This window comes from Notolepis coatsorum (genome assembly GCF_963971535.1).
Source record: "Notolepis coatsorum genome assembly, chromosome: 6".
Classification (NCBI taxonomy): domain Eukaryota; kingdom Metazoa; phylum Chordata; class Actinopteri; order Aulopiformes; family Paralepididae; genus Notolepis; species Notolepis coatsorum.
In genome coordinates this window covers 40678559-40696924 of record NC_140170.1, presented here as the reverse complement: position 1 = coordinate 40696924, position 18366 = coordinate 40678559, and the positions used below count along the sequence as shown (strand labels likewise).

Sequence of the window (18366 nt, the reverse complement as noted above, 5' to 3'; positions counted from 1 at the left end):
AAGACAGTAGGAGGGGGGGGGGGTTAGAGAAGCCGCTGGCGGTATCCCATCTGGCCGACGGTTTCTTGGGAGAATTCAAAGTCTTGAACACGGTGCCCACAGAACCTCGGTCCGCAGACGAATACAGCTGGACCCTCTGTGGACGGTAGCTGCCGGTCCACAACGGAGAGACGTGAGGCGACCTCACTGGTGTAGAGCGCCGTCTCACCTGGAGTCCTCTCCGGGGGGTAGTTCCAACACTCCGCAGTGTTGGCCTTTATCCATGGAATAATCAAAGCACCCAAAGCATAATCCAAGCCGTGGTAGGCTCGCCGTCGTCCGGGTAGAGTAATCCAATATACAGGTCCAGTCGCCCTGGCCCGGAGCTCCTCGGATGCAAGCACCACTAGGGGTCTGCCCAGCCTGGTTAAACGTCCAGATAACGTCAGGAACGATGGGGGTACTGATAACTTTAGAACTCTAACCGAACGATGCACCATACATAAATAGACTATTATTAGCTTAATAGAATACGTCCAACTCGACGGTATAGTGCCAAACTATGACTATTCAACTATTAATCTACACGATATCTCAATGCCTATTCTGAGGCCAAGTAGGCCTTACTACACCACACGTGCGTCGTGGGGAGGCTTCGCGTCTGTCACTCTGTTGGAGGGTAAAGAACTGGACTAAAAGAGAAGTTCTACTTTACTTGCGCCATATATATATGCGCTATGAACAAATAGTACCATTCGTATTTCGCCCGACATATTCCTGCGCGGAACCGGGGCTTGCCACGACATGTTGGGCGGCACGATTGAACTTGGACCTAGGGGTATGGCAACCTGGCGCCAGGTTCTCGTCCAATGGTAGAATGAAACTATTATGGGCTGTTTAGTAGACTAAAGGGATATTCAGTGCATATTGTACAAGGAATATACAGGGGGTATCAAACGATATACAAATACAATTAAATATATATATATAAATAAATATATATATTCGGTTTAATCTGATCCTTCACAACAGCCGCCCCCTAATTAGTCCCACCTAATTAGCTGAGCAGAGACAGATTAACCGCACTGTCTACCACTCAAGGTCCGCTGTAAGGGTCAGTCAACTCACAAAGTCATGGGGTCATGGTCATCATCGATAGTATCTGGGAGTCGGGGCAGTTCTATGAGCCTCGCCACGGGACGTGTGTAAGTGCGCCCTTGGACGAGTACTTCAGCTGCTCGGACCTTGCCATCGGCACCAGTGATCACTTTGCTTACGCGGCCAGCCGGCCACATAGCTCTGGGTAGTGACTGGTCAATAATCATGACGACTGTTCCTTCTGTCAAATTGTCTCTCTCTTTTACCCACTTCTGGCGGGTCTGTAGAGACGGTAGGTAGTGGAGTAGGAAGCTGCTCCAAAAACTTGTCAGCTAGTACTTGACTGTACCTCCACATTCTTCGGCCGTTCGCTTCTTCAGGCCTGTACATTGTCTGGGGTAGCGCGGGGTCCAGCCGCCCCATTAGGAGTGTGTTGGGGGTGACTGGGTCGACATCTGCTACATCACTGGAGACGTAACCGAGGGGCTTTGAGTTCAATACTCCCTCGATCTCCGTGAGGACTGTCATTAGGACTTCCTCCGCCACAGTCTGGGCCCCAAGTACGGCGTACAGGGCTGTCTTTATAGAACGTACTTCTCGTTCCCAGGTTCCACCGAAGTGGGGTGCGTTCGGGGGATTAAACTGGAAGTCAATCTGGGATGGAGCGAGGTGGGTCTTAAGTTCTGGGCCCATAGCTTGGAAGCTCTCTCTCAGCTCTCTTTCTCCGCCTTTGAAGTTGGTCCCGTGATCAGACAACAATGTAGACGGTTTTCCTTTCCGTGATGTGAATCTTCGGAAGGCCATAAGGAATGAGTCTGTGCTCATGGTCGGAAGGAGCTCGATATGTATCGCTCTGGTGGTCATGCATTTGAATACAATACCCCACCGCTTCTCGGTGCCTCTTCCTCTCTTTATATACAACGGGCCAAAGCAGTCCATGCCTGTGGAGTGGAATGGCTTGTCGCCGATTCGGAGGCGACAGGGGGGTAAGTCAGCCATCCGTGGTATGCTGGGCTGCGCGCGCCACTTACGGCAGTCTAGACAGGTTCGCTGGAAGCGCCGTACTGCTTCTCTGCTTTGCAGTATCCAATAACGACGTCTGATCTCCGCGAAGACTCTCTCTGCTCCTGCGTGGTGTACATCCTCGTCGTATTTCTTTATGATCAGCTCTGTGACCTTGTGTCGGCTGTTCAAGACGATCGGGTACTTAATATCATCCGGTAGATCGGGGGCTCTCCGCAGGCGACCACCCACTCTGATGAGATTATGGGCGTCACTCTCTGGTGCCAGGTGAATCAGTCTGCTGTCTGATGGGACGGGGTTTCCTCCCTGTAGACAGTCTAGCTCATCGGGGAACGAGTCTCTCTGGGCTCGTTGTAGTAGAAGAAGTTCTGCTTCTTTGTAGTCAGCTGCTGACATGTCAGTGGTGGACTGAATCTCTGGGTGGTGCCGCAGGAATGTTCTTTGCTGCGCACTCTCTAGGGTAATGCAGTCATCTATGTTGGGGTCTGTGGAGGCGACTGTGCTCAGTCCACAGAACATAGGTTTCCTGTTCTCAGCCTCCTCGTTGCTTGCTTCCCGCGGGGTTGGCGTAGGCCACTCTCCTTCCGGGAGCTTGAGGAATTCTGGTCCGTCACTGTAGATGTTGCGACGGGTTAGGTCATCCAGAGACATTCCCCGGGTGATGACGTCAGCTGGGTTGTGTTTGGTGTCCACATAGAAGCTCGCTGCTTCTGTTAACTCTTGAATCTCGGTGACTCTGACTCCCACGAAGACTTTGTATCTGCATGAATCAGACTTGATCCATGTGAGTACTGTCGTGGAATCTGACCACAAGATTGTTCTGTGCACCGGAATGGTGAGTTCACGTTGGATTAACGTGGCTAGATGCGCTCCTGCTAGGGCTGCGCAGAGCTCTAGACGTGGGATAGATTGTTGTTTACGTGGGGCTATTCTTGAGCGGGCCAGGATGAAAGCAGTGTGTATCTTTCCTCCCTTCTCTTGGGCACGCAAGTAGGCCACCGATCCGTAGGCTACTTCGGAGGCGTCGCTGAAGACGTGTAGATCAATCTCGCATGTCTCTGGCCTCACTGTGGATGGGAAGGAGCTGCGGCGTATATTGACGCCTGGGAGTGAGCGGAGTTCCGTCTCCCACTCTCTCCATGTTGAGGCAAGGTGTGCGGGTATTGGGTCGTCCCAGCCCTGGTCCTTGTCCCATAGTGCTCGTACAATCATCTTTGCCCTGGTGGTGTAAGGTAGAATACATCCCAACGGGTCATATTGTCTGGCGAGTGTTCTGTACACACTCCGTCTGGTGGTCGGTATCGCCGTCGACCTTCCCTGCTCTGGAGCCAAGGGTTTGTGTCTATAGTGGAGCGAGTCTGTTTTGAAGCGCCAGACTAGTCCTAGTGTCATTTCTTGGGCTTCTCCTGGGATTGTCGCCATCCAGGTCTCGCTGCTGGCAGCCTTGTCCGCGGGGGAGAGGCTGCGCAATACGTGCGGGTCACTGCTGGCCCACTGCCTGAGATCAAAGCCGCCTTTGATCAGGGAGGCGCATAACTTGATTAGGAGAGCCTCGGCTTCTTCTTGAGTCGAAACGCTTTGTAAACAGTTGTCCACGTAGAAACTGTTCTTCACACTGTGTTGGACCTCTTCATCTGCTGTTGGGTCCTCTGCGACGTGTTTCTGTAGTGCAAATGTAGCACAGCACGGGCTGCATGTGGTTCCGAAGGGGAGTACTTCCCACTGGTAGATGGCTGGGTTCTCATCTCCGATCCTCCCTCTCCATAGGAACCGCAGCAGAGGCTTGTCCTCCTCTACTAGTCTCACCTGCAAGAACATCCCTTTGATATCCCCGCTGATAGCCACCTTGTCCTGGCGGAAGCGCAGTAGCACGCCTAGTAGGGAGGGGCCGAGTGTGGGGCCGGGCAAGAGCTCTTTATTCAGATTTTGGGATCCGATCTGGTAGCTGCAGTTAAACACAATGCGATCCTTGCCGTTGTGATGGACCTTGTGATGCGGCACGTACCATGATTCGGTCGTCTGATCGGCCTCTTTAATGTCAATCTTTGTTACGTGTCCCGCTGTGATTAGCTTCTCAATCTCAGCGCGGTACACACTCTCTTGAGCGGGGTCTTTGGCTAGGCGCCGCTCCGTGTTCAATAGATAGCGCTCCGTGGCGTCTTTCTTTGCGTGAAAGGTGGGCATTCCCTCTCGCCTCAGGAGTGGAGTTGCGTATCTCATCACTCCGCCGACTGTGACTCTCTTTGTCCCCTGCTCGAGTAGGTTGATGGCGTAAATGTCTTCTTTAGAACGAATGTCTTTCTTTTCGTTCTTAAAGGGCATTGTCTCTAGTGTCCATAGCCTCTCGACATGCTGCAGGAGAGTGGTGTCTTCTTCTGTCGTTCTGGAGTGGAGGCAGCTAGTGGCTGCTGTTCGGTTGAGAGATTTAGCGAGGGGGCCTTGTAGGGTCCACCCTAGGCGGGTCTCGACTGCTGCAGGACAGCCTCGGGGTCCTGTATGGACCCGGTCAATCGGGACTATGAGTTCTGCATGGTCGGAGCCTATCAGCAGGGTCGGGGTAGCGCCGTCTATGAGCGGGATAGGTAATTGGCGCAGGTGCACATATTTATCCATCAACTTGGTGACAGGGTAGGTGTACTGCGATAGTCCTATTTCTTGGCTGGTGAAAGCATTTGTAATCTTGTACCGTCGCTCTGGCTGCCCGTTTGCTGCGATAGTGAAGGAGACATTCTCGCCCTTTATCGTCTTTAAATCTCTTCTTATTGTCCGAATCGTCATTTCGTTCTTGCTCCCCCGCAGTCCCAGCTGGGCCGCAGCGGACGCGAGCAGAAAGGGTCTTCTCTGACCCGTCGTCAAGGACGGCGTAAGTGTCCATGACTTTATCTTGGTAGCTCAATGTCACACGGACTACCTTTAAGAGCACTTGGGCGCCGCTGCTGCTGGCGGGGTCAATGTACATGACACTTGCCTTGGTGCCGCTCCGTGGTGCAGGTGGAGGCCGTCTTCCGTTACTTTCGTGTAGTATATCTAGATGGGCTCCATCGCACCGGCTGCACCTTTTCTTTAGGCGGCATTCGGCTGCCATGTGGGGCCGCGCACATCGATAACAGCGCCGGTTGGACTTTATCCATTGACTCACTTCTTCTGCATTCATCTTTGTGAATAGGTCACATTGTGACAGCCAGTGTTCTTTCTCACAGTAGGGACACGCTATCTTCCACTTCTCTTTTCTCGAGGGGGTGCTGTGACTCTTACTGCTCGGTACTGACTCTGATTGGTGCATGACAGTCACCGATCTTCTTCCATCATTTATTCTCCTGGGTCCCTCTCTGGAGCTTGGCGTGCTCCGCCCGAATGTATCTAGTCGTAAGCTGCTGACTTCTCTCGCCAGGAAGTCGTCTAGATCAAGGAGGGATGGCTCGGGGCCGTTGGGGTCCCGGTAGTCTCTCTGCCGCCTAAAGCGCTCCTGTCTTGCGGGTGGCAGCTTCTCCAAAATCCTCTCGACGTTAGAGTTGGCGTATAGCTCATGCATGCCCTTTTCCCGTTGCGCTCCCAGCATCCCTACCAGGGACTGCACTTTGATTGACAGGTCGTCTAATGAGCGATTGTCCGTGGCTGGGGGTAGGCGATCAATATGCCTTATGTCTTGGATTACGTAATCCCATATACGTCCATATCTCTGGTCCAGCGCCGCTAGGGCCGCTGTGTATGGTGTCGAAGAGGTGGCATAGGCTAGCGCTATATTGTGTGCTCGCTGTACTTTCAGGTGCTTCAGTAATATTGCATACTTGTGGCGTTCATCAGCGACATCCACCATCATTGTCTCTAAGCACATCCGGAGCTCCGTGTACTGTGCTCGACTCTCATAGGCGAAGTCTGGAATTGACGGCGTGGCAATGTATGACGCCGTGGATGGCTGATACATCGGCGAGCGTTGGGGGAGAGACCTCCTGGGCGAGTCCCCTCTTGCGCCTCGCTGTGGGCTGGTACTGACAGGGTACCATGGCCCGCTGGTCCAGGTGCTATTCCTCGGGGCTGGTCGTGCGTCGTGCTCACCCGTGAATAGAGTCGGGGGTCTGTAGCGCAGCGCCGCGGGGGTATAGCCTGGACTGTATGGGACCTCCTGGTCCGGTGGAGTACTGTGCTGTCGTCGGGCTTGGTTCTCCTCCTCTCCCTCTTCTTCCTCTATCAGATCTTCCAGATCCTGTAATCGTTTATTTAGCTTCTCCGCAGTGTATGCCGCTCCTTCCTTGTAGCTGGGTCTCGCTTGGACCGGTCTGGGAAGGGGGTCTGCGGGGGGTCTAGACTCGGTCTGTTGGTCAAGTTCAGGGTCGCTTGCTCGTTGAGGAGACGCTGCCCTTGACTGTTGTCTCGACGAGTTCCTTGAACCCCTGGCGGAGGGGGAGGGTGTTGCCTTGCGGATCAGCTGCTCCATTAGCTGCGCTTGTAACTTGTCGCGCTCGACTTCGCGCTTGGTGAGATCTGCTTCTCTTTGGGCACCGGCAGCGGCGCGCTGGGCGTCGGCCCGGTCTCTTGCCATATTCTCTTCTGTCTGAAGGCGTCTCATCTCCAGGCGTGTGCGCTCTTCTTCGCTCCGTTGTTGCGCTTGGAGTTGTTCGCGCTCGCTAAGCGCCTGTGCTTGGAGACGGTCTCTTTCAATGGTAAAATGTTCGTGCTCGCTAAGCGTCTGCGCTTGGAGCCGATCGCGTTCGGTAGAGGCTGTCAGGCTGACGAGGAACGCCTGTTGTAGCATCCTCTCCGCTTCGCTGGGGGAAGGCGGTTGTGGAGGTGAGCCGCTCCTGCGTGAGCCGCTCCTGGGGGTACTCGTTGGGGAGTCCTGGAGCTCTATTTCCTCGGCGCTCTCCTCCTCTTCTTCCGTGCAGAGTTCTCTCTCTGTAGGGTCGTCTTCCTCCCGGGGCTGGTCGGGGACTACTTCTTGGGTAGTGGCGGGGGGTAAAGGCATGTCCGCTCCCTCCTGGTCCCCACCGTGAGCTTGGTCAGTTACATTAGGACCTACTAGGGCCGCTGTGGTCGGGGAAACCTGGTCGTTAAGGTCAGACATAATTTTACTTTCTACTTTTACCGCGTTTACCGTTTGTCGAAGGCTAGGTAGTTGACTGACAGCGTAAGCCTCTAAGTACTGAGGTGTCTGTCGTCTGCGCCGCGGGCGTTCTAGGTTAGGAGGACCGTTTCGTGGAGTGTTCATCATAGGCCATTTCAATATTAATAACACTATATTAATATTACACTAGTTACCCTCCGGCTCGAAGGACCAATTGTAACTGAGGGGTACAATTCCCTGACTGTATTGTTAGATATGGTATTTAATACCACTACCTCTTGTACTTTAACTTCTGGCCATCCAGTACATGATATAAGTATGATGAACACTTTCCCACCTGATGAAACGAATCCACACAAATGTACAAATCGAAGGTTTAATATAGCAAAAGGTATATACAACGTTCACTTGTTTACACTTATGATTTGAAATATGCACTTGTATGGCAAATGAGTATTCGTAGGTAAATCAACATTGAATGTCCAATCTCTGGTTACGCAGGGAGTAAGTATACAACCTGGATATTTAGGAAACTATAGCGATGGTACTTAAATGATTATAGCTGGATACACTAAGGGGGGGGGGGGGTCCCGCTGGTTGTAAGACAGTAGGAGGGGGGGGTTAGAGAAGCCGCTGGCGGTATCCCATCTGGCCGACGGTTTCTTGGGAGAATTCAAAGTCTTGAACACGGTGCCCACAGAACCTCGGTCCGCAGACGAATACAGCTGGACCCTCTGTGGACGGTAGCTGCCGGTCCACAACGGAGAGACGCGAGGCGACCTCACTGGTGTAGAGCGCCGTCTCACCTGGAGTCCTCTCCGGGGGGTAGTTCCAACACTCCGCAGTGTTGGCCTTTATCCATGGAATAATCAAAGCACCCAAAGCATAATCCAAGCCGTGGTAGGCTCGCCGTCGTCCGGGTAGAGTAATCCAATATACAGGTCCAGTCGCCCTGGCCCGGAGCTCCTCGGATGCAAGCACCACTAGGGGTCTGCCCAGCCTGGTTAAGCGTCCAGATAACGTCAGGAACGATGGGGGTACTGATAACTTTAGAACTCTAACCGAACGATGCACCATACATAAATAGACTATTATTAGCTTAATAGAATACGTCCAACTCGACGGTATAGTGCCAAACTATGACTATTCAACTATTAATCTACACGATATCTCAATGCCTATTCTGAGGCCAAGTAGGCCTTACTACACCACACGTGCGTCGTGGGGAGGCTTCGCGTCTGTCACTCTGTTGGAGGGTAAAGAACTGGACTAAAAGAGAAGTTCTACTTTACTTGCGCCATATATATATGCGCTATGAACAAATAGTACCATTCGTATTTCGCCCGACATATTCCTGCGCGGAACCGGGGCTTGCCACGACATGTTGGGCGGCACGATTGAACTTGGACCTAGGGGTATGGCAACCTGGCGCCAGGTTCTCGTCCAATGGTAGAATGAAACTATTATGGGCTGTTTAGTAGACTAAAGGGATATTCAGTGCATATTGTACAAGGAATATACAGGGGGTATCAAACGATATACAAATACAATTAAATATATATATATAAATAAATATATATATTCGGTTTAATCTGATCCTTCACAACAATAACCATGTTTATACAATAAGTCCTGTTTATAACCATGTTGATACAACACGTCCTGTTTATAACCATGTTTATACTATAAGTCCTGTTTATAACCATGTTGATACAACACGTCCTGTTTATAACCATGTATATGTGTTCTCACCTTCCTCAGTGACTCTCTTCACCAGCATGTTGAGCTGGTCTATGAACACTTTCTTCTCACAGTTCATCATCCTGGTGAAACACTTCTTCAGGGCGTGGCCCATACGGACTGCATCTCCCACGCTGCACTGCAGCTCCTCCGCCGCCTCCTTTCCCACCAGCGCATGGAACTCTGGGACGGCTGATGACACACACACAAAAAACGCGTAATGAGCTGTACTTGTAGAACATTAGTTAATAAAACCACATGTCTCCTGAACCTTTCGGTCATAGTGTATACATGTGTTGTGTGCCTGGTGCTGGTGTATGGTGGCCATGTAGCCGGTGTAGCCCAAGGCTGGGTACTACACTGCTGGGTACTGTCTGGGTACTGTCTGAAGAAGTCCACCATCATCCCTGTACCCAAAAAATCTACGCCCGCTTGCCTCAACGACTACCGCCCTGTAGCCCTCACCTCCATAGCCATGAAGTGCTTTGAGAAGCTAGTAAAGGGCTACATCTGCTCCTCCCTCCCCATCAACCTGGACCCTCTGCAATTTGCATATCGCCCCAACAGGTCCACGGAGGACGCCATAGCCCATGTGCTGCACACAGCAGCATCACACCTGGACAAGAGGCAGGGGAACTATGTGAGAATGCTGTTCATCGACTACAGCTCAGCATTCAATACCATAGTCCCCTCCAAACTCATAGCCAAGCTCAGGGACCTGGGTTTGAACTATGACCTGTGCCAGTGGGTCTTGGACTTCCTGACGGGCAGACCCCAGTTGGTAAGAGCCGGCAACTGCACCTCCTCATCCATCACGCTCAACATAGGGGCCCCCCAGGGCTGTGTTCTGAGCCCCCTCCTCTACTCCCTGTACACACATGACTGCGTAGCACAGCGGAACAACAACACCATCATCAAATTTGCTGATGACACAGTAGTGGTGGGCCTGATCTCTGCCAACGACGAAAGGGCCTACCTGGAAGAGGTCAAGGTCCTGGCGGGATGGTGTCAGGAGAACTGCCTCTCCCTGAACGTCAGCAAAACAAAAGAGATGATTGTGGACTTCAGCAGGTCGGGGGTCAAGGACTACAGCCCCCTCAGCATCGACGGGGCACCGGTTGAGAGAGTGAACAGTTTCAAGTACCTCGGAGCCCACATATCCGAGGACTTGACATGGACCACACACATTGACAGTGTTGTGAAGAAGGCACGACAACGCCTCTACTTCCTCAGGCGCCTAAGGAAGTTCCAAGTCAGTCAGAAGATCCTTAGGAACTTCTACTCATGTACAATAGAGAGCATCCTGACCGGCAACATCACCTCCTGGTTTGGGAATAGCACTGCACAAGACCGTAGCAGACTACAAAGAGTGACACGTTCAGCCGAACGCACAATTGGAGGGGGGCTTCCCACCCTCCAGAACATTTACAACAAGCGGTGCAAGGGGAAGGCTAAGAGAATTATTAAGGACTCGAGCCACCCGAACAACTGCCTCTTTGAACTGCTGCGGTCAGGCAAGCGATACCGGAGTCTTAAGGCGAGCACAGAAAGACTCAGAAGAAGCTTCTATCCCCAGGCCATCAGGCTGCTAAACGAACAATAATCGCTAAACGAACAATAATCACTATGCAACAACCATCAAATGCACACAGCACACACACCCACACGCACACACTCACTCAAACAAACAACACACTGCAGCACCCACTCTCCACACTTTAGATCACACAAACACACTTACACTTTATATTTATTGATAAAGGATTTGCACTACAACTCGTACACCTACTGTGAATTGTACCTAAATTGCACCTCGTCCCATTTCTCCATTTCTGCCTTGCACTATATAGTATTGTATATTAGTACACTGCACAGTATTGTATATTGTATGGTAACTACGTCTATTCTGCATCGAACATTGTACATATGTCTAAACTGAACACTGTGACCTCTTTTTTTTTTACTTCTAATTTTACTATGTTTTTATTTCATACTTATCTTGTCTTGCACAGTCTCTGGAGCGCAACAGTAAGAAGCATTTTGTACAAAAGTATTCTGTACTTCTGTATGACAACTATTAAAGAAACTTGAACTACACATTGGTTGTGGAGGACATTTATCCCTCTACATTGTAAAGCGCTTTGTGTCTAGAAAAGCGCTACATAAATGCAATGATTCATTCCTTCAAGCCACTTGTGTCACCATATAAACTGTCAATTTAACCCTTGTGCACCCCTGGGGTCTTTTTCTACTTTTTTGAAATATTTTGAGTGTGTGTGTGAGCACAGCGGTGTCTGTGTTTATTATTATTTCATGAAATTGGGTAAATATCTTAATTTTACATATATGTTCATTGTGTGAAAAGCTTATAACATGAAACACTCTAGAAAAATAGTTACAGATTTAGTGACTTGTTCACCCCTAGTCCCTTTTTCTACTCCCATCCACTTCAATGTTAAAACGGCATTTTTAAGCATTTTTAAATCTGCTCTCATTCGTTAAATTCTCGATATAAATATAAAATGCAGTGTTGTACAACACAGTCAGTGAGCAAGCTTTCGACCAATCCATCAATCAAAGACCCATGATGCCGATTTCGAACACAAGGTGGCGTAATAACACTGCAGACCACCGGCTACTAACCATGCAAGAGGCCGGGGGAAGGAATGTGGCTGCTGGCTGCTGCTGCAGCCACAGTCTACTGCTCCGGTGTGTGGGTGTGTGTGTGTGTGTGTGTGTGCAGATGAAAGAGCAGCACGTTCCCCTGAAGTGGGCCAAAACAATATTGGGGGGGGGGGGGGGGGGGGGGGTCGTGTGTGTGAGATACAGATACAGGTCATGCACAGAAGCTTCAATCATGTACGGCAAAGTGGGCCAAAACAATATTCGCGGGAGGCAGTGGTTGTTTACGCAGGTGCGACTGATGAAAGCAATTGTTCGGTGAGGTGGCCCGTTGTTTACAGCTGCCGGAGGGGGACGCGTCGCTGGCTGATGAAGTTCTTCTCGAACATGCTGGACATGTCCCTCTACAACGCATTGGTGCTGTTGCAATATAACCAGGCTGGAACGTCGGGAGGAAGTACAGACGGAGGCTATTTATCGACGAGATGGCAACCAAGCTTCTCATGCCGCAGGTGGCAATCCGAGAGAGGTTGCCCCGCGGGCGGCAGCAGCAGCAGCGGCGAGACCACCACTGTGCCGTGCGCTTAGCCGGTGATGGTGGATCGTGCTGCTGATGCTGCGCCGGGCGCTGTGGGAAAATAACCCGAATGGAGAGGCAATGTCACATGTGCACTAAGTCAGTGTGCAAACACCACAGTGATTGCGTTTGTAACACGTGTAAAATAAAATGAAAGAAAGAAATCTATTTGTCTTTTTTCTTCAGTATGTTGTAAACGTGCGTTTCGCCATGTCCAGACCAATATGCGTAAATTCTTTTTTCTAATGAGCACATAATGTGAGTATAATGTGCAGCTGGTTGAAACGCTGGGATATTATGTATAAAATGTAGAAATTAATATTTGTATGCAGGTCGAATATACTTTGCTCACAGAGCGAGCCCACTTGTGTGAGTTGTGTCACCAGCCAGCTAGATCACTGTGATTGGTCACGCCCCTCTGCTCCCGGCTGCTCACTGGTGAGACGAGAGAGGGCTCGCTCTGCCATGGGAGGGGCTCTGTGTTGAGAAATATACCGGCAAATAAGTACTGTACCCCCGCTAAAAATATGAGTTATAACCGGTCCTCTCTAACGTTAGACTCTCGGCTATTTCTGACCGCTATTTCTGACCGAAATAGTCTACCTTTCTTTTTTATAGTGGCAGATTCTTATTCACAGGTATTTTGTCCCGTTTTGATATGCTGTAAAGTATTGGAAAAAAATAATAGATATATCGTGAATATGGCGGTTTATCAGGGTTTTTTCAATAAAAACTGACGTGGTATCAAACAAACACTAATTTAAGTGGTTAAAATTCGAAAATATGTGTAATTTTTTACAGATATCTTGAGAATAGGCTATGAATGTTAAACATGGGTATCTTTTCCTCTCTTAAGCCCAGTGAGCTCCCCCATTGTTAGGCATGCACAAGGGAAAAAGCTTAAATTTAATGTGCACGTTTTTTTTTGTTTTAATGTCGCTCCTTATCGTATCTTAACACTTTCAGCGCCATAAGCTGTCCCCATCTCTGCCGCTTCAAGGCCAACTTAAAATGGTAATTTTCGCGGTGTTTCACAATGTTTGCAGAGCTGTGTGTGTGTTCTGTATTATAGCTGTGGAGACAACGGTGTGGCTCATTTGACAGACACTACTTGTAGTCCAACATGGGAAAAAAGAGTTTGTTTCTACACACTGTAGTTTGTAGTTTATTACACGCTAAACATCGCGCATTTCCAACATAATCCAGTCTTTTTCCATAGACCGCGAGATAAAACGTGTTATGTGCAATAAGCCCAAACCGTTCCGGTTGATCCCCTGTACCTGTACCTTCACAAAATCATCGAGGGGGGAGGGGGGAACCGTGATCGTGTTTGTCGAGCATGTTTTATGTCCGGTAAAACACAAAACTGTGATCGTTAGAAAAACATCTTTCAGGTTTGGTAAAATAGACATAGAATATACCTTACCTTAGCCAGAAGGTATTCCAAAAAGAATAATTCCAAGTGATCGCATCGCATTCGCTATTACCAGTGTATATGTCTATACACGTTCTGATGGTAAATACGCTTCGGCAACGGAATTTCGAAGCGATCGATGTGAATCTCTGTTCAAGCAGGAGGAGGAGCCCTTAACAACAACAAAAAAACGCCAATGCAATTCCAGTTCAGATACAGACGATACCGCCATCTGGTGATATTCGATCAGCATTGCAATTCCAACGTATACAAACGAGCCAGGGACGGCTAGAATGATCTGGATGATGATTTAGAACAGGGATCAGAGGGAAAAGATCAAAGGATCAAAACCCTGACTATACTCGGGTATGGCGCTCAACCGCTGGCGAGATAACCCGACTATACTCGTCGTGATTGGCGCTGAATGTGTTAATGTTTACACATTGACTCATAGTCAAAATCTCGAAAATGAAGTTGTTCTTATCGACTGTATGCAGTTGAGCCTACATGGTCCTCATTCTAAACAATCACAAATCTTACACATAGCAGCTTTAAAGGGGACACTTTTCAATTAGTCTTAGGTCTTCGAGGTCCCCTAAACATGTCTTTGAATCTTTTTAGCTGAAAACACTCAGATTGCGCATTCTAGCAGCCTCTAAAACTCTCCGTTTCAGTCCCGTTCTCAATGGGCCGTTTCTGTGCCTGTAACGAGCGAGCTGCTTTTATCGTACAAATACGATAACTATTGTACATCCATCAATGGTGCATGAACCTGTACTGTTGAAATTCAGATCCACCTTTCAGACTAGATGTTGCAGATATGACTCCAGATCCAGCAATAGCATAGCAATATTGGCGTTAACAATTTTGTTAGAAATGTGTTGTTCACTTTAGGTTCAACTTTAGGTAGAAAGGAGAAGATTTACGTGCGAGCCGGCATCTTGTACACACGCATTTCATCAAGATTATCTTCACACACACTAGGGCTGACCCCTATTAGTCGACTAATCGGTCGAAAGGAGCAATAGTCGACTGGCCAACCTCTTAGTCGAATATGAAAAAAAAAATGAAAAAAATATTTATAATTCTTTTTTTTTTTATCATTCTTTCCAAAAGAAAAGAGGCCTAGAAGCGTGGCTAACGCTAATGGCACGCATACCAGAGGCTAACTGCCTACAAAAACAGGCACAGAGGCACTGAAAGAGGATTTCACCCATCTAAGGAACACACTAGACTAGACAAATATCAAGATGTATCCATCAGTGGACCAATTGCATGCTTTTGCAGAGGACAAGAAGCCTTCCATCGACTCCTTCAGACATTAAGCACCCCCCACAGCCCAAATGGAATGATAAAAAAAATTAAAAAATTAAAAGTAAAAAATAAATGTAAAAATATTTAAAAAAAAATGTAATGTTTTTTTTGTCAACCAATAGTCGACTAGCGGCAAATTTTGGCCAATCATAGTCGACCATCCAAATCCTTAGTCGGGGACAGCCCTAACACACACACACACACGTTATTAACTACAGCGATTGTGGCTGCAATTCTGAACGGCATGTTTCAAGAGGGTTCCTGTCACAGCTGAACTGTAGAAAAGGCACAATGCACATATTTGTCATGCTCAGTGTCGGGACAACCCCTCATTCTGTAAAAACAATGTGAAACACAGGCACAGGCGTGTCTTTGTTCTACAACAGGTCCCCTTTGACTAGAACGCAGTGCAGGGACTCACATGTGAGAAAGCCCAGGATCTCCTCCAGAGGCCTGAAGCCACAGAGGCCGTGGAAGGGCGTGAGGGCGATGGCCATCTCAGGCTTGTGGTTGCTGTCCGGGTAGTGCTCTGGGAACTGAGCGTGGAGACGCAGCGCCAGCTCCTGAGCACCAGGAGAGAGAGAGGACAATAACATGCATCAGGTCACAGAGAGAGGACAATAACACACTAACCCAGTGGATTAAACTCCTGAGCACCTGGGCCCTATTCAACTAAGTCGATCAAAAGTCCCATCATCCAGATTCAATTAACCCGATGTTTGAATCCAGGCTTTCCCTGTTCCTGATTCAGTCTCGTTAATTCGAACCAGACTTGATGCTCAGGATAATTGCATGCGGCCGCCTCACCTGAAAAGACAGCAGGTGTCGATCGCAGAAATCCTGATTTTCTAACGGCATTGATTGATTGATTGATTGATTGAAAACTTTATTAACAGATTGCAGAATGGGTACAATACAGTACGGCTCAATAGCCTCGCCAACAATTAAATGCATAATCTATAGGCTCATTTTAAGTCCCTCATTACCCCAATCAATCAGATTATATTTCTTTAAATGGGCCTGCTGGCAGTAGGCTTAATGGAATGAATAATCGAATGAGATCGTGCTAGCGAAAATAATTTGTTAAACTCTTTCAGAATAAGTAGACAAAAACAAGCCCAAAGAGTATCTAATTGATACGAATTAATATATACTTATGAGGATATCTGTACTGTATGTGCTTAGGTATCATGTACTATATGATGAACATGGTTCCCAAAGTTTTCAAGGCGCGACCCCCGAAATAATGTGTCAGAGAGGCTTGGAGGCTATACAGTTTCACTATTAATCAGGTTTTAATCTGTTTTGGACATCATCCATCCATACATGCATTGAATTGATTAACCTTTGGTTTATACCAGTGACCAGTGTTCATCACCCTCTTGTTCATCATCAGATAACAGTGCTTGAACAGATAAATGCATTTTCTCAAATGCATTCATCAAAACGTCAAAGGCTTGCAATTGCTCATTCATTTTCTCAAGTCACATCCACGTCATCAAATCCGTCAAACAGTGCATCTCCTCAAACATTTTAATCCCAGTTACAATATCACAATAACGTGTGAGTGACACAATTCAACAATCCACATTAATTCATAGCCACAATCCACGCATGAAGACGCTTCAATTCATGCTTGAATGAAACACAATCCGGGCGCAAATACATCCACAGCCGAGAATATGAAACTAATCAGAGACAAACGCCAGATAGGTTTCATTCATTAAAAACATCCCCGCGGGATTCACATTTACAATGCTTGGGCGTTATTAAAATAACCACATGATAGTGTGTATATCGCACCTTGCGGGCGCCGTATATATATGACGTGCATTATTTAGAACAAAGTAAATCCATAGGCTGAATATGATTTATTATCAGCATTTTAGGTATATTATTTTACATTTCAAAAGCCCCCTCTAGAAAAACGAAACACAAAAACATAATTCAGAATGGTATAATGGGATCTAGACTGTGAGAATTATTTCAGGAAGGGAGCTGGCATTTCTTTGCGAGGGCGTGGCCATGGTTTATCCAGCTAACTGAACTAAACCCTGCCCTCGACCAGGTTAAAACTTTTTGATCTGTTGCCATAGTGATTTAGAAAATCGCACGTCGGGGAACCGAAAGGTCTAGTTTAAGTAAAGTTATCCTGAAAATGATCCGGCTAACTCAGTTAGCCAGGTACAAGGAACAGGGCCCTGGTCACAAGAGAGGACAACAACACACTAACCCAGTGGATACAACTCCTGAGCACCAGAACACGGAGAGGACAATAACACACTAACCTAAGGTGTTCAACTCCTGAAAGTCAATACATTCAGTATTCTCTTCAGCATTTTAACATTGAACATGATTACCTGCTTAAAGTAGTTTTGGAGCTACTTACAACCCTCCCACCTGCATCAGAAGGTCATTGCACATTAGTAGTTGGCACCGAGGGGTGCCGGGGTTGGCCGATGGCAGGTTTGCACTGGGCTATTGATGGTGGTTTGCACTGGGCTATTGGTGGTGGTTTGCACTGGGCTATTGATGGTGGTTTGCACTGGGCTATTGATGGTGGTTTGCACTGGGCTATTGGTGGTGGTTTGCACTGGGCTATTGATGGTGGTTTGCACTGGGCTATTGGTGGTGGTTTGCACTGGGCTATTGATGGTGGTTTGCACTGGGCTATTGTTGGTGGTTTGCACTGGGCTGCTGGTGGTGGTTTGCACTGGGCTATTGTTGGTGGTTTGCACTGGGCTATTGGTGGTGGTTTGCACTGGGCTGCTGGTGGTGGTTTGCACTGGGCTATTGATGGTGGTTTGCACTGGGCTGCTGGTGGTGGTTTGCACTGGGCTGCTGGTGGTGGTTTGCACTGGGCTATTGATGGTGGTTTGCACTGGGCTATTGATGGTGGTTTGCACTGGGCTATTGGTGGTGGTTTGCACTGGGCTATTGTTAGTGGTTTGCACTGGGCTATTGTTAGTGGTTTGCACTGGGCTATTGGTGGTGGTTTGCACTGGGCTATTGTTAGTGGTTTGCACTGGGCTATTGTTAGTGGTTTGCACTGGGCTATTGGTGGTGGTTTGCACTGGGCTGCTGGTGGTGGTTTGCACTGGGCTGCTGGTGGTGGTTTGCACTGGGCTGCTGGTGGTGGTTTGCACTGGGCTGCTGGTGGTGGTTTGCACTGGGCTATTGGTGGTGGTTTGCACTGGGCTATTGGTGGTGGTTTGCACTGGGCTATTGATGGTGGTTTGCACTGGGCTGCTGGTGGTGGTTTGCACTGGGCTATTGGTGGTGGTTTGCACTGGGCTGCTGGTGGTGGTTTGCACTGGGCTATTGGTGGTGGTTTGCACTGGGCTGCTGGTGGTGGTTTGCACTGGGCTGCTGTTAGTGGTTTGCACTGGGCTATTGATGGTGGTTTGCACTGGGCTGCTGTTAGTGGTTTGCACTGGGCTATTGTTAGTGGTTTGCACTGGGCTATTGGTGGTGGTTTGCACTGGGCTATTGGTGGTGGTTTGCACTGGGCTGCTGGTGGTGGTTTGCACTGGGCTA

The 18366-nt window shown here is 48.7% G+C and overlaps 1 protein-coding gene across 1 annotated transcript in view; it reads right to left on the bottom strand.

Annotated features, from left to right (window-relative positions):
• Positions 1-18366, bottom strand: part of mpi (mannose phosphate isomerase) — a 35484-nt gene that overhangs the window by 7583 nt on the left and 9535 nt on the right. The window contains exons 4-5 of the mRNA XM_084316540.1: positions 15251-15392; positions 8915-9094 (exon numbers count right to left, since the gene is read on the bottom strand). Coding sequence (XP_084172666.1) covers positions 8915-9094; positions 15251-15392 — 322 coding nt within the window. The remainder of the gene's footprint in view (positions 1-8914; positions 9095-15250; positions 15393-18366) is intronic.